This window comes from Bemisia tabaci, chromosome 5 (genome assembly GCF_918797505.1).
Source record: "Bemisia tabaci chromosome 5, PGI_BMITA_v3".
Taxonomy (NCBI): Eukaryota; Metazoa; Arthropoda; class Insecta; order Hemiptera; family Aleyrodidae; genus Bemisia; species Bemisia tabaci.
Genome location: NC_092797.1, coordinates 22,951,487 through 22,968,269, shown reverse-complemented (window position 1 = coordinate 22,968,269; position 16,783 = coordinate 22,951,487). Strand labels below are relative to the sequence as shown.

Sequence of the window (16,783 nt, the reverse complement as noted above, 5' to 3'; positions counted from 1 at the left end):
TGTTTTTGAAAGAGGTGGATGCTCAGAGCAACTTCAAGAATATTTTATTACATCAAAATAATTTAATCTTGTTAGTGAACAATAAATATCAATTTCGCCCGGAAAGATCTTACACATTTTTGGAAATGAGAGAATTTAAAATATGATCTCAAGCTTTGCATCCAGCTTCTGATCTTTTCAGAGAGGCTGTCGTAAAATTAATATGCTCGCAATAAAACTTTGCTAACCGCACCAGCCATAAGCAAGATCTTAGACCAAAAGATGAAATCAAGAGGAATCACACATTTTATCACTATCGCACCGTTCTTGATATGCAAAACCATCCACTCCTTTCAACAAAAAAAAGGCGTTGGTAAACTTTTGGATGTGAAATTAAACCCCATTAAAAAATCATATGTTCGTTAAAACTAAATTAAGCTCCGTGTGTATGATGTGAATATAAATCTGTTAAAATTTCTTTTTCTAGTTACACACGTGGGGTAAAAATAGAAAGCTCCTTTTAAAAGATAATGTTGACATTATCTTTCGGTCAAATATTATGATTTATCAAAATAGAAATAAACTGGAACAACTTTTAAAACTGGTTTATTCTTAACTTTTTATTTAAAATCTACCTACTTCACACGCTGTATAAAATTAAATAGGACTATCTACAGTTACCATTTTAAAAAGTTCTAAAAATTGTAGTAAAAATTGTACAAGTCTTTAATTTCGTTTAAAATTACATAAACATTTTCAAAGGTAAAAATGAAACAATAACTTACATTTCAAATCATAATGAGCTCGACAATTTGCCTTTAAGTTAAGAAAGTAATGAATTCGATGAGGACAATGAAGAAACACAGTAGAAGCTCTAGGAATGAAATATTGTATATAAAGTATAGAAAAGATATGTATATTACGACATTAATGTTTTTTTCATGGCCATATGGGACACTCATCTTAGATTTGCCTGCTATTATATTTGTATTCAGTAGCTTCAGATTACTTCTCAATACTGATAGTGAGTAAAAATCAAATTCTCTTTCATACTGATTACAGAAAGATTTCAATATATTTAGACTATAATGTCACATCTTTTGGAAGGAGGTGATAATCAGAGGCAGTGAGGTAGAATCCAAACATCAATTTAAAGTTTTGAAAGCTTGCAGTTTCCTATTATTAGAACTTTGTAGTTATACTTAATTTTCAATGTAACATACTATCGTTTCAAGTGAAAATGCAACAATTTGCTTGATTATACTAAAGGTTTTTTTAATTTGCGTTGAGCGATGAAACATTTGAGACGTGAAAACGGAGACATCTTCCATTGCAGTGGGCTGATGATTAAATTGGTTAGAAGGAGACAATGGGTAAATTGAGCCATCTTATTGGCTGAAACGTACGATTCCATAGACTAAGAGGTAAAATGATGGACTAACTATAAATGACCGTGTGAGTTGCCGTTAGTTAGTCTTCACCGATTTGTCCATTGCAAGCACCCGCCTCCATCAATAATAGAATCGCTCCATTTTCTCTCTGTCTCTCTTCTGTCTGAAGCTTTTTCTATCAATTTCAATAATCAGCCAACCGATGGCAATTTAAAGGAGTCGGCGTTTCTTTACACTGACAGTACAACATTATATTAACTGCAACGAGAATGTAATGAATTAAAAAATATCAAAAATTAGGTGGTCCAAAACTTCAAGATTTGGCATGGCAAAAACTTTTCAATTGGTATTGCTCAGACCATTGCCTTTAACTAAAGTAACGTCATTTTAAAGACCAATCATAGGAAAAATCAAGAACTGACGATGAGATGCTATGTATTACATTCTGTATGTAGGTACTTTTTGAAAGTCTCGCAAAAGATTTGGTATAACTTTGTGTCTAAGAAATTTTATCTTTTATTGTACCTAAAATTTTTCTCAAAGCATGAGTTTAAAATCAAAAAGTATAATTTAACGACTCCTAAACGAAAATCGATGTATGCCCAGATTAATTTGTCTTTGGCTGAATTTACTTTTTTCTCACAGTTGGCGAGACTGCAGTTGCGGATTGAGCGACACTTTATTAATCAAATGTCACAAATGAATGAGGGATGACCAAAATTAGCCTGTTTTTAGGTAAAGCTAACTCCCTTATGAAGTGTCATCAGCTTATTTTACATCGACTTATAAATACCTACGTCGGGGTGGTAGAGTGGGGTGAAAATCATTGGATGAGATTCATCTGGACGATCGGAGTGATTCTATGCAACACCAAGCTGGCGAGCGATCATTTCCTGTAGCTTGGTTTTACAAAAATAGAACCAATCGTCTCACGTGGTGAAAGACTTTCCGACCCCCGTAAAAATTTGATTCACCGAGTCTCAGTTTGAAACCTTTTGGAAAGGGAGAAATATCACAGGCTCAAAATTGGTAACCAGCCTGTTTAGTTCCTATTCCTGAAGCCTCCTTGGTTCTGTTGGAAGTTTTGAGGTTGCTCGAATTGGCGATCCTCCCGCCGTCCAGCCTGTGGCTGGTACTGCTGCTGTTGGTATTGCGGCGTGGGTGCGAACTGCTGTTGCTGAGGCTGGAACTGCCTGGCTTGCGGCTGGGATTGAGGTTGGGGCTGGGGTTGGTACTGCGGCTGGTTTTGCTGCCGCTGCTGCTGGGGCTGGTTCTGGAACTGCTGTCCCCTGGATGGCTGAGGCCTTGGGGCTTGCTCTTGCTGGCCGCGCTGTTGTTGCGGGGGAAGGTTCTCCTCCTCGTCCAATTCCTCAGGGCTAGGCGCCGGGGTGGTGGGAACTTCGCAGTCTTCAGTTGGAGGCACGACGCACCTCAGAGATCTCTTGTCGAAAACGAGCATGGCCGGGCATCTCTGCAGACGAGGGTAGCCACCTTGGCACTGCCAGTACCTGTTACATGACTTGCCTAAAGGCACGTTCCCATTGGCGTCTTCGTTACACAGGGCTGCAACAAAGAAGAAAGGTAGGTAACCATTTAGTTTTTCGGATTGTTTAATTGGACCGCGTTTAACAAAACGGAACCAAGCCACATCAGCTATTGCCAAATTTAACTGGGCAATTTAATTTTTTACGAGAGAACGTTTGTGTGGATTCATTTGAAAATTTTAAGGAATCTGCTTCGCACTATGGAGAAAATCCACTCAAATTTGCACGATCCTATGTAAAAAATTAAATTCGGCAATAGCTGACTTGGCTTGGTTCCTTTCTGTTTAACGCGGTCCAATTTACAAAAATTCCAAAAACAGCCCGGTTTACGGACTCTTTCCTTGAAATATTTTCAAACATTAAAAAATTAAAATTTGTAAACAAGGCCTTGAAGTCTAATGTTGTTGTGCAGACTAAAAGTTTAAAAATTGCAGATTTACATAGCTTAACTTAAACTTTTATTATAATATAAGTATAGATCGATAAAATATTTTTTTTTTTTATTTTAATACCAAGAGGTCAGGAATAAAGGTTGATGACATTCGTATCTCACCATCTATAAACGAACCTCGCCTCGTTTCTGAAACTTGTCAACGGAATTCCTTACTCTATGGAGTGCCTTCAAAAAATTGAGTATGCAAAAAACCTTCCTTCGAGGCCCGAATAGTTATCTCTTCGCAGGCGCCCGATCAAAGTTTTTCGCTATCTCGCTCAGTATGATATGGATTGTTCAATTTTAAAAGAGTATACTTGCCAAAGCTCTTTCTGTTATGTTATAGATTTTAATATTTAAAACAGGGAGTAAAAATTAATGATTTTTCTAATGATGCAATTGAAACTAGAGGCTTTTATTTTATTTTATGAGTTCCACATCAATTTGTAGTAGAAATGGCACCATTTTAGACGTCCCGAATGTTCATTCTCCGCCACATTTTTATGTAGGAATATATATCACGCCAATTCCTGTTTTTTTGTCATCAATTCTTTAACTTTCAATAAAATCTTCCAAATTCCATCTTGTGCAATTCTGTTGGTTTGCAAAATGTTTCTACGAATCTGGGTGTTTTCTTGACAATTTTAAAATATCTCTTGCGGCAAAAAAAGTGAATAAATAAATAAAGAATAAATGAAAATGAAGTAAGACCCCAAATCTGTAATAATTAGTAGTATTATGAGGACTTAATGGTAGCCGAATATGGCATCTGTTTTTTCCAGCGTATCTAAGTTATGTGGTAAGGTAATGACCATCTTCAGGTATTCAATTTTACATCATAAAATTCCTAATTGTACTTACGATGTTTTTGGCATCCGTCTACATTTTCGGGCCAGTCACACGAGTGGGTGTTTTCGTTATAGAGGAGCCCTCCAATGCAAAGCTGCTCAGTTGCCGTTCCATTCCAGCAAGTCCAATAGCGAGTGCATGAAGTCTCGTGACCAAAGATTCCGTACAGCCAGTCACAGTGCTCCTTGCCAATTGGACCATCTAAGACAAGGATACAAATTTTAGTTGCGACTGTAAAAAAATATTGTTACTAGCCTCCCCTATTTTTCATTGCGGTTTTTGCTAAGTCTCTTTCAGAGGCTACACCAGCTCTGGCTGGTTAGCTGTATATCGACGGTGAAACTACCAAACCACGTATCTCGTTTGCGGTGTTTAAAAATCTACGCTCACATTTTATTTTCTTGAAGTAGACCAAATCAATATCATTCCTTGAAATTTTCACGGAATTTTCTCCGCACAAAGAGGAAAAATCACAGAAATTTTCAAGACTGGGTGTTAAGTAGTTTTTCATTTGAAAAATAAAGTATGACAGGAAGTCTGCGACGTCGCAAACCGAGATACGTGGTTTGGTAGTTTCACCGTCGATATGTAAGCATAGTAATTCTGCAGGAAAACAATAAATTCATGATCGTCATTGGTCAAGTGCGATTAATGACGTCATTCGCGCGCAATAATTAATTAATTTTTGTCAAGAATATACGTCATTTTGAATACATATGTCCACTTGCATCAAATTGTCCACCGTGAGTAATATTCATTCAAATTTTTAATTGATCCAAACGAAAAATATTCCCGGTAAGCGGATCTCATTAAAATATAGTTTCCAAATCGTCATTCACATCTGCTAACTTCAAGACATTATTTACGAGCCAAAGAAGCCCCTGATACTCGATTGACAGAAGAGGACACAATGGTCAATGAAAGTGGAAAATTTTTTTTTTTTACATCATACAAGCTGTCATGTGCTTGCTTACAAATCTTAAGGAATGATTCTCATTCTTTTATTATGTAACACCTTTTACGAGGTGACCACAGTACTGTCTTCACCTCCACACTTTACCATTACCAACTTTCTAACATTCCCAAGTACTTGCTCCCGATATTTCATTTCTTCCCATCGCTTGTGCGTATGATTACCTATATAATGACGAATATTTTTATTTTACCAGTACAAAAAGTAAATTTAACTAGACTGACATAATCTCAAAATAACTCACAATTTCTCTTTTAGTTAATTACCAGCATGAGATTTCCTGTGATTTTACATGATTTATTTTTTAATGGACGATAAAAGTAGCTGAATTCACTATGCACTAACATTTTACTGCAAACCCTCATTGCTGAGACACATCTACAGCTAAAAATTAATTATAAAAGAAATTGAACTTCTAGTTTTTTTCCAGTTAGTGAACCTTTTAACCCCCCATATCGTCACATAACGCTAGCGTTCAGCATCTTCATCTCCTCACCTCTTACCACACTGTAACACATTTCAACCACTCACCTCATACATATTTTATGCCTGTAGGCAATATATTTTGAATACTTAACTTCAACACTGAAATTAAAAAAAGTTGGGGCGTGTCATTTATTTTCAGTATCGAAGTGAGCTATACCATGCATTTATCTATTTTCAGATATAGATTCTTAAGCACTGACAGTTATCACGCTATTCATGTGAATTGATACCTGCATAGACAGATTCAGAAACTTTAAAAGCGGGGGACGAGGGGAGGGGGGGGGTCCGGAGGTCTCCCCCGAGGAAATATTCGAAATTTTAAAGCATCATTTGTGCAGTTTAAGTCAAATATGTTATGAATTATTCCAAAAGAGAAGCGTCCATCCTTCCTCTCCTCTCTACGCCTCCCCTCCCCCTAATCTTCCCTCCTCCTTTCCGGCAAACGGGGGGGGGGGGGGAGAATACGCCCCCTACGGCCTACGTTCCCCTTGGATCCACCTATGGATACCTGAAATGTCCCTGAAAAAATTAATCATGGCAAACGCAGGAAAGGGGGTGCACACACAGTGGATGGAGTCGATGGGACAGGTCGGACAAAATTTGGAAACTTTAAAAGCTTATAACTCCGTTTACACAAAACTGTAAGATTTTAAAAATAGTTCCATTGGTTTCTTCGTGAAATTCTCTTTTAGGGACACCCCTTAAAATTTAAAATGTGACGAATTAATTGATAAAAGTAGTTTTAGCCAAAAATTTCATGTCCGACCTCCCTGGTTGCCTTGATCCAGTGTGGGGCGTTTGGATGGATGTGAGAATGTGAACTTACTAGCTTGCTGCTTATCCTCGCAGTAGTTGGCCCTCCACGGGTAGTCGCACCCTTCGGTGACACCGCGGTGTTTGCCCGCGTAGACGAGACCATTGGGGCAGTCATAGAGCTCCGGCTGCCCGTTCACGCACTCCCAGTATCTGTCGCAGTAAGTGGCGTCCCCGACCACTCGTGACTTGGTTTTGCAAGGGTCCTCTTGCTGGTGACCTGATTTCAACTGCTGCCCATAACCTGCGCAAACCAGATAACGCTCCGTCAACGCTCACCGTCCAGACAAAACCATCGTATGATACTCAGAGGGAATCCATCGAGTTTAACAGAAAGGAATCAATTTTTTGGCTTACACGCAGGGGAAAAATCGTCGATCTTGCAATGTTCATAGTGGATTTTATGTTCAACTTACTTTTCTAGTCGTAATTACACTTTGAATTTTGGGATAACATATAGTTTGTAAGCTTTGGTTCCGACAGCAATGCTGACGTGCTGAGTAAGAACGCTATGAGAGCCATCAAACCTTGCCAAATTTTCTTCGAAAAATCACGAAATTCTAGGGAAATTTGTGAATATTTCTTTTCCACTTTTTCACAGGCGTTCGTCCGTAATTTGAACTAAAAAGTCTGAGCAATTCAAGGAAAAATATCCATAATTTCTTCAATAATGAATATTTTTAAAGAAGAAATTTTGCAACATTCGAATGCTCTTAAGGCGTTTTTATTAAGCATGCTGCGTCGTTACCGATATCGAAAGAGTGGTTACCTCAAAAGTAACATTGTAATCAAAGCCAAAAAAGTAAGTTGGGCCTGGAATCCACTATGAGTATTAGGGAGCAACGATTTTCATTCCCACCAGTGCGCACGGGAAGAAAAGGTTACTAGGTTTAAGTATCTTCCCGGCTGCCATTGGTGCCTCGCATAAGTATGTATTTTTATGAACAAGTCCATTAAATTGGTTCTTTTTTGCTATACTCGGTAAAGAGATCTTTAAAAACAAAATCAAATTAAAAATAAGAAACAAAACCTGTTATGGGAGGAGGTACAATGTTTAAACGGTAGTACCACGATTCACCAAATGTTGTGATTGCACTCAATATCACCAAATTATGTTTTAAAGGTTTTGCTGCTTCCAGATCAACAGCATAAAATTAGACCGCACTTCAAGCACATAGTTTTTAAGCTCAACATTACCAGAATTACAGAGGATAACCGAGTATGATTTGGACGTATCTCTGCCAAACGGAACTATGTGCATTATGACGTAAGCCCTGTTATGCATATATTCTTATGGGTATCAGGGCTCACGTCTTAATGCACATAGCTCCGTTCGGCAGAAATACGTCGTAATGCACATAGTTTCGTTCGGCAGGAATACGTCCAAATAATCCACTACGAGTTGGCAACATGATGCAGTCGTGAGTTTTAGGCGACCAGATTTGATGCCGGCGCAATTGACCTTGGAAGGACCCAAGGGGTGAGAGGGAACATATAGCTTGGTCATCCTCTATAGAAACTGTAACACATATTGTGTAAGCTTATTCCGTCCGACGAATTTGATAACAGCTACCGTAATGATTTTCAGCCCTTTTTGTCTTGGGAGCAGCTGTTGTAATCGATTGGATCTGCTGTCCAGCCACCGATCAGCCGGAGATTGAATTCTAATCAGGTATTTCAACTCGGGACCGTTTCCTTTGACTCATCCCAACCATTGTTCGGACTCCTGGCAAGAACCGTCCAACATTCACAGGGCGTTCAACTCCGTCTCCACGGCTTTAACTGCTATTTACAAAGCCTTCGCCAAGTCCCTGTCTGTAGTATGCGGTTCCTGAATCATGAATGCGATGCACGAGAAAAGTTTCCTCGATTTATAGCTTTATGAATTATCATCACCGCGAGTGCAGTTATTGGCATTCCTATTTATGGCTTGTAAACCGTTCAAGTCTCAGTTTTGAGCGCTTCTTTGTTTGAGAGGTGCTCTTGCCAGACGTCTACAGTGTGCAACGTCCAAGCTTTGGTTGTAAGAGATGAGAGAGGGTAGAGCACCTTTAGAGGGAGAGTATGAACAACTAGAAAATTCGGAGGTTAGATTTAATCTGGTCATGTAGCTCTTGGAGCCCAAAAGGGGAGCAAACCTATAAACTCAAATTATCCAGTGGTTCTAATTTTCACAACTCTTATACTCGTCGTTTCATAAATTATAAAGCACGCATAAAACTTTGATTTCGCTTACATTTTCTCAAAGGTGATTCGATGGACGCCATATTTTGTGTCAGAACGGCATGCGATGTATCGCATCAATTGGTTCCATTTTTTCAGTTACTCGTAATTTTTCTCCAAATTTGAGATCGCAATTCTGTTGCTAAGAGACCAAAGCACTCACTTGCCAATTTTAACAAAGAAATTCAACGTAATAAAGGCGTGGTTTTTTTAGAGAGAAAATATCGCATTCGAGTGCAGTTTCCATATCAGTATCGAATGCTATGTTTTCTCTCTAAAAAAACCACGCCTTTATTACGTTGAATTTCTTCGTTAAAATTGGTAAGTGAGTGCTTTAGCCTCCTGACAACAGAATTGCGATCGCAAAATTGGAGAAAAATGCGATATATCGCATTCCATTCTGACACGAAATATGGCGTCCATCGAATCACCTTAAAGACGTTTGTTGGTAATGCGCTGTCGACATTGAGTAATCTTCCAAATTCATAGGTTGGCAGCGGCACTTTTCTAGTGATTTTCGTTTTTCACATTGTCGTCTTTTTGGGCCCTTAGAGCTACATAAATCAAAGTGTCCATACTCTCCCCACAAAGGTACTCTAAGATAGAGTTAGTTAGTTAGTTGTAACACTAACTATGACTCTTAATATATGCCTCTTATATATCTTATATATGATCATTTGCCACTTTTCATGAAGATCCTAACATTATTCTTTGGGGTAATAATCCTTGGAGGTGTTGGTAAATATTAGATTTTTTTACATTTTCGCGTTCAATTTTCCGTGAAAGATCTTGACAACATCAGTGTTCGATAAATTCCTGTCCTTCCAGCTACTTTTAAGGCAAGGTCAGCGGTCAACACGGACTTTCTGAACTTTCCCGTGTAGGGCAAACGTCCATATTTCTTGACTTTACCACACTATGTCAGAGCCCAATATGCAAGTTACTTTCAGGGGCCAGATTAAGGGGATGGCCATATGGGCCGCGGCCCATGGCGGCAAATTTAGGGGGCGGCAAATATTGCAATTTTTCTGAATGCACCTATGAAGAAAAATCGGATTCAGAAAAAAAATTACAAAAGAGAAAAGGTGACAAAATCTCTCATTTCCTGAGAGTATATCACTAATTTTGTCGTATTTCTGTGATATAATAGACAGCACCTTTAATTAATCGAGTTAAGACTAAGAGAGAAACGAACACGGAATTTGGCCCGGAACGGCGCAGCGCAGGGAGCAATGATGACGAGAACTTGAGATGAAAAGACGAAACCCTCGGCGCGGCGCGGCGGTTGGCATGTAACACATATTAGCGCCTACAAGACTGCATGCATACTTCACTCATTGCGTCAAAGACAGTGCGGTCGCTGCGGTTAGCAGCGGGCGGCGTGAAAGAAACGCATAGCGCCTGCAAGACTGCGTGAATACTTCACGCATTGCGTCAAACACAGTGCGGTCAGCGCGGCGCGGCGGCGAAAGTTAAAATTACTAAACCACATTTATGTTTGTTCTTTCATAATTTTTTGGTTCATTTCTTATAAATGGAGGGCCTTGTCCATACAGGGATAGGTTTACGGAACTTAACTTTTGCGCCGAGTTCCGTGAATTTTTGCCGGTAGTTTTGACAGGGCTTTCGCAAAAAATGTGTCCAACACGAGTAAACGCGTCTTATACACCCCTCCCCCTCCGGCACGTTCACCTGATGGTTTTTATTGATGTTTCAAAACGAATGAGAAGGGGGTGGCAAAATACAGGCGGCACATGGGCGGCAAGTAAGTAAATCCGGCCCTGGATTTACTCGAAATCATTAATATTCTAATTTTTTCAAAAACTGCACGTATGCGCGTTGTCCTCAAAACTCCTCGACTTCATTTTCATTTTCTGCATCCGCATGAAACCTATTTCCAGGCGTCTGCTCCAGACGCTTGCGCAGTCAAGACATAAATCACGGGGAAACGTCGCACAGTGGATGGAGCCAATAGGAGAGGTCGGACATTTTGAAACTTAAAACGCTTACAGCTCCGTCTATACCGATATTTGAGGTTCTAAAAGTGCTCGGAAAATTTGCTTTGGTTTCCTCGTAAAATTTTCCTACAATAGCACCCCTTGCATTTTAAAGTGTGACGAGGTAAACATCAAAATTTGCAATTTTAGTCAAAAATTTCAAGTCCGCCCTCTCGAATCGACTCTATCCACCGTGCGTCGGGCAATGCGTTACAATCTAACGATGAAGAGGTTGGCTTTAATGATAAAATCGGTTTTTGACATTGCAATGCAGCAACTCGGAGTCGACCGAAGTAATAAGAGGGAAAACAGAAATGCTGGCAACAGTATGGGAGGTAAACGGCTTGCGGGCGAGATTTAAGTATCATCCTAAATGCACATTCGCATTGCGTAACCGGCCAAGATGCCTTGGTAACGAGCACATGCGTTGACGGAGGGACTTCAAAGAGAAAACACTTCTTCCTCGTTTCTCGCAACAAAACGGTACGCATGGCCTCTGTTCGCGGACCCATTTCACGAAATGATCTCCATCGGAATTTATGGTTCACTTTCTGCGCGACTCTGTTCCGGAACAGAAGAGAGCGCCCTCTGTTACCAATCATCGCTGCGAACTCCAGCAAGTCCCTTCTGGGATCCACCGCAATCGAAGCGGTCTGGCAACACCGTCGTCTTCCCATTTGGGTCTTATTTTTTGGCAATTTAAGGCTAAGTACCACGCTACTCCTGTCACATTTCGTTCAGGTCTCACAATTGGACCGCGTTTAACAGAAAGGAACCAAGCCACATTAGCTATTGCCAAATTTAACTGGGCAAGTAAATTTTTCACAAGAGAACGTTTGTGCGGATTCCTTTGAAAATTTCCAGGAATTTGCGTCGAACTGTGGAGAAAATTAAACTAACAATTAAGTTAAAAATTATAATATTAAGTTAAATACAATTAATTAAGTTAAATACAATTAATTAAGGAAAAAATTAAGTTTGGCAATATCTGATGTGGCTTGGTTCCTTTCTGTTTAACGCGGTCCAATTGAAAAGCTCGTTATCGCTGTGAGGCCGCCCCTAAATTGGACGTATTTATGCTAAAAGGAGCTATCTCTCACGCAAACCCTATGCACATAGTTCCTTTTAGCATATATACATCCAATTACATAACGCTCTAGGGGGAGAGGGTTGAGGAAAGCGTTGCACCATTTCGTTTTCACGTGTTAAATGATAGGGACCTACGCCACAAAATTGTTACCAGGGGAAGGGGGGTCAAAATACGGGAAAAGTGCGTTACGTAATTTAGGAACTGCCCCTAAATGAATTTGATCTATATAGAATAATATTCACTTTACGACTGAACTTTTAAGAGCTGTGCATACTGCCGTGCTAAGGAAGAACGCCGTATGAGCCTTCAGACGTTGCCAAATTTTCTTCCGATAAAAACCGAAATTACTGGGGAACTTGTGAATATTATTTTCTACAATTTTTAGACATTTTGTAAGCAATTTAATCTAAAATATCTGCACATTTCAATTACAGAAAAATATGCATAAATGTTGTCAAAAGTACATCTTTTATCAAGAGAAATTTGGCAACTGTCGAATGCTGATACGGCTTTCTTCCTTAGCACAGCAGTATAAGGAAGCAGTTGAGGGATACTTTAGGAGGACAAAGTCTTGGTAAGCAAAATGAGACTTTTACAAGCTCTCTTCAGATCCATGTTTCCGCGCACAGATAAAATTCTGCATACAAAGTGTATGGTTTGGTCTGGTTATGACGGCTCACTGCTTAAGTTAAAGTGCATCTCTAGATTTAAAAAAAAAAAAAAAAAAAAAAAAAAAAAAAAAAAAATAGTGCAAATGAGCACCGATTGATAAAAAATGGATCAGTGCATCATTGAATATACTCCAATTTTGGATGAGGAAATTGCTTTCGTCACTTCTGCTTGTATGAGAATTGTTTGTGTTATATGAGCTTGATTTCCATTTCAAGAATAAAGCACCAGCTCATTCATTCAGGTCTGCACATAGAATATGCTGCATTTATTTAGTGCATAAAAAATTTCACTCAACTGAGCCAAACGCAATATTGATCCAGAAAAAATACGTCGCAAATGCTGAGGACCTGTAGCTTAATGTTTACCAGCTAATTTTTACCTGTAGCTTAATGTTTACTGTTTGCTTAATGTTTAATGAACTTTCAATTATCAAAGCCCAGAAATTTCAATATCAAAAGTGAAAACAATTTCAATTTCTAAATAGCGAATTGCAGCCAAGTGCGAATGTCTCCCTTGATATCATTTCATCTGATAGCTTATCTTTTCTCTTTTAATGGATGAAAGCCATTTCCAGGATTTACTGCGGCCTCTAGCGAAACAACTCTAATTAAGTAAAAGTAATTGTTCGTATACACTCACCACTCATAAGTCAGGACTCTCTACGTTTTCCAAACTCATAAAAACACAAGGCCTCAGCTAATGCTGAATTCTGAGCCCTTAATGCAAAACTGTGTTTTAAAACATTTCTATCAAGTTTTCAATGTTTTTCTTCCGAAAAGTAAGAGCATTTGTTTATGAGATCGGAAAAGGGTTGGTAAAACGGTTCGTTACCTTGGGTAAGTACTCCGTCAGTTGAAAATTAGATCATGTATTCGAGTTAACTTTAGATAAAATAATTGCACATTATAAAATCACTTAAGATAAAATAGCACATCAATCAAAGAGCCACTCGAAAAATTTGTCAAATGAGATTTTTGACAGAATCTCACTTCGTGAAAGTTTTTTTGCCTATGATAACCAAGCTCGCCGACAGTCCATATGAATTACCTTTATTTAAAACAGAGACTGAATAACAATTTTTCCGAACAATCACTCCGTTATCTCCGATTGAAAAAAAGAATAAAGAGGTAAATAAAAATACAGATGGAAATGAACGAAATATTCAACTCACTACTCACTTAGCACTGACCACTGCGTCACTGTTGAACTGAACGACCGGTCAGATTACAAATATTAACTGTCCGGCGCGATATGTGATGCAAACAAACCCAATCATATCAAACATTTCTCGACCACCAGGTCACCCTACGAGAGAGAAAAATTGTTTCGATGCCTCCTAATATCAGCTGTAAGTCACACTAATGTTGGGCACCTTCCAACTAAATAAAAGATGGTAAAACATCTCAGCATTTGCGCAGAATATTCTCTCTTCAAATTATGCAAGGCAGTTTTTTACTCCCCCCCTCCTGCCCTGCCAAATCGTGGATTGAGGGAATAAGGTAGGAACTGAGGAGATGCGACCTGCCGAAGGAGCTCTGGCAGGATCGCTATCAGTTGGCGGTTGGGTGTCACAGAGCGCACAGAAGCGCTATAAGAGTGACTTGTTAGTAGTTATTTTGTGAATGCAATGCACCTGCCACCGCTTTGGTATAAATTATAAACTAATAGATTACAAGTATTTGTAGTTTCAGAAGAGCCACAGTTTCTAAAATTTTTCACATAAATTCAGGTTGCTTTGAAAATATGCCCAAATTATTATTTTAAACGAAAGATAAGGGAGTAAAATTGATCTATGGACAAAGAATTACTTCTCTTCGTATTCAAACCTTAGCCAATACTATTAAATCATGAGATTAACACGTAACGCATAACGCATTAGGCGCGAAGCGCTTCGGGGTTTGGACCGCGAAGCGTCCAGGGAGCGCACCCCTTAGTTTTAATGAAAATGGAAATCAGAAGTAATGTCGGCGAGTAAAGTGCGCTGATCCTTTGATCACGCAAGGAGGGGAGTGACGTTGGCGCTCTAATAACACCTGAATACAACTATTCGTACTCAGTGGTTGTCCGTATTGCATACGCAAAAAGTGCAGGCGTTTTAACTTTTCTTACTCTTTCAATGACGCGACGCGCGACGCAATTTTTTGTCGCGGAAAAAAATAGGGTAGTCGACACAACCAGCGGCTGGTTGTGTCGACTGCCCTATTTTTTCCGTGTTCATTTCAGCCGATGCAAGCATTAGGCGCAGAGGAAAGTAGCCCTCTTTTTAAGCCCACCGGACCACGAAAGGAAGCTGATGGTTGCTATACACCAGTAGCGTGGCGTGCTTTGCGATTGATATCTGCCATTTAAACATATGGAAAGAATCGATTAACAGGGTGTTCGCAGCGAACACCTTGATAATCGATTCTTTACCATAGCTCCAAAGTGGGAAATATCGATAATCAGGAGCGTCGACCGTGATAGATGCTACCTTACAGAAGGAGCAGGAAATTATTATTTGAAAAATAAATAATCCGTGAGGCAACGGTGGGAATAACACCAAAAGCCCGAGTATCGGGCAAATACTCACATTTATCTAGATACGTACTAGTGACACAGATGACAGGGAGTGAAAGTGATCGTGGGTCGGTGGGATGTGGATGTGGATGTGGGAAGGGCGTGCCATAGCCGAGACGGCCACGATCGTGGAGCCAGCGATGCCAACTTTCAAACTTAACTCGTGTTTTTCTCGAATTCTTCTTCCTCTTCTTTTTTTAACGAGGGCAATATGTAAAGAGATGGGCACTCGAGTAGCCAATTTTAAGCACGTTTTGTGGAACTTGTAGTTCAAATTGCTGTGCACTTTAACAAACATTCTTGGTAGTCTTACACTGGAAAAAATTAGCTTGGATCTAGAGTCCAAACTCTTGAATACAATGCCAAGAAAAAATACTCTTAATTCAATCAGATTATTGCTTGAATAAAAAAGAAATCCGCTTAAATTAAGAGGCTTCGTTCTCGATCCAAGCAAAAATCCAATTGAATCAAGAGTATTTTTTCTTGTCAATGTTTTCAAGAGTCTGGACTCTAGATCCAAGCGACTTTTTTTCCAGTGTAAGGATCCTACTAAAGTATTTCACCATGGAGAAAAACCAAGATGTATAGAAGATTTTGACCGAGTAAAATCCAAAAATGTTCAATGACTTCTAGCAGCAGCAGCATTCAAACGGAATAGAATAAAACAAGCTGAAGGAAAGTTATGCATCAAGGTCCACGCACCCTTGATGAAAATAAAAATATTGTTTTCTCATGGAATTCTGATCCTAACGATCTTGACCTATTTCTTTGTAAAAAGCGTTTATGATTACTACACAGGGGTAACATATCTATATTCCTAATGAGACAATTTATTAGTAATCATTCTCAGTTACTTATATGATGAGTGTAGCTCATAAGCGCACTAAAACTGCAAGAGCGGATCTCAAGATTCTCAGAGGTTCAATTTTCAGGAAATTGCGAACTAGGTCAATCGGTCAAGGTCAAGAAAATGTTAATATACTTGGACTTTAGTGGGTAATGAGCCAAGTGGCATCTTGGTTCTGCATACCGCAGTACATTTTTAAGTCAACTATTTGTTCCTACTGTCCGCACCGTTTTTCTGCTACTTTTCATTGTGAAATAAAGAACTTATATCATCACCCAAAATTGACGTTAGATTTTGTTTACCACGTTTAAGTCTTGATACAAGCTCAAAGGAATATCTGAGAAGCTAGTGTGGTGGCAAATTGAAAATTCAACGGCTGAGTGACATCTATTTTATTTCCTTCCAGCGTTAAAAAAATTTAAACAAGTCTATGTTTAAACAATAGGTTGGATAGTCTTTAAAAAATATTTCAGAATATTTAAGAGGTTTTAAATTCCATCGCTCGCTTTCTAGTTTCGCAGTCAGTGCGAAAAAGTAAATGTGGGGTGAAAAATTAAGCAGCTACTACCAGCAATGGTTTTTACAGCCAACAGTTTGAAAAAAAGAAAAGGAAAAGAAGGATTAAAGGAAAAGAGAAATCATCAGTAAGAGTTCAGTTTGAAAAAAAGAAAAGGAAAAGAAGGATTAAAGGAAAAGAGAAATCATCAGTAAGAGTTTAACTCATTTTTAAAGAATAGCTGAATCTTTAATTCGGTGCATTGAGTATAGTATTTCAAGTGAAGACACGAAGTATTGAACGATCACTTACTTAAGTTAGTCAGTTAGTTAATTTATTTTGTCGGAATGAAAGTTAGGAAGTATGTGATCATAACTTTTGTAATATTATTAACACCACGGACATGGCATTTCTGTCTAGAATATGTACCGGTA

General features: G+C 38.9%; 1 protein-coding gene across 2 annotated transcripts in view; it reads right to left on the bottom strand.

Annotated features, from left to right (window-relative positions):
• Positions 1-571: 571 nt before the first annotated feature.
• LOC109036643 (protein obstructor-E) overlaps positions 572-16,783 on the bottom strand; it is a 33,031-nt gene continuing 16,819 nt past the window's right edge. Inside the window, exons 1-4 of one of the 2 annotated variants that reach the window (XM_019050991.2) lie at positions 13,090-13,242; positions 6,482-6,712; positions 4,209-4,397; positions 572-2,933 (exon numbers count right to left, since the gene is read on the bottom strand). In XM_019050991.2, the coding sequence (XP_018906536.1) occupies positions 2,413-2,933; positions 4,209-4,397; positions 6,482-6,712; positions 13,090-13,096 (948 nt within the window). In that variant the 5' untranslated portion in view covers positions 13,097-13,242 and the 3' untranslated portion in view covers positions 572-2,412. Of the gene's footprint in view, positions 2,934-4,208; positions 4,398-6,481; positions 6,713-13,089; positions 13,243-16,783 lie in introns of those variants that run through there. The other variant, XM_019050989.2, reaches the window with a different exon arrangement.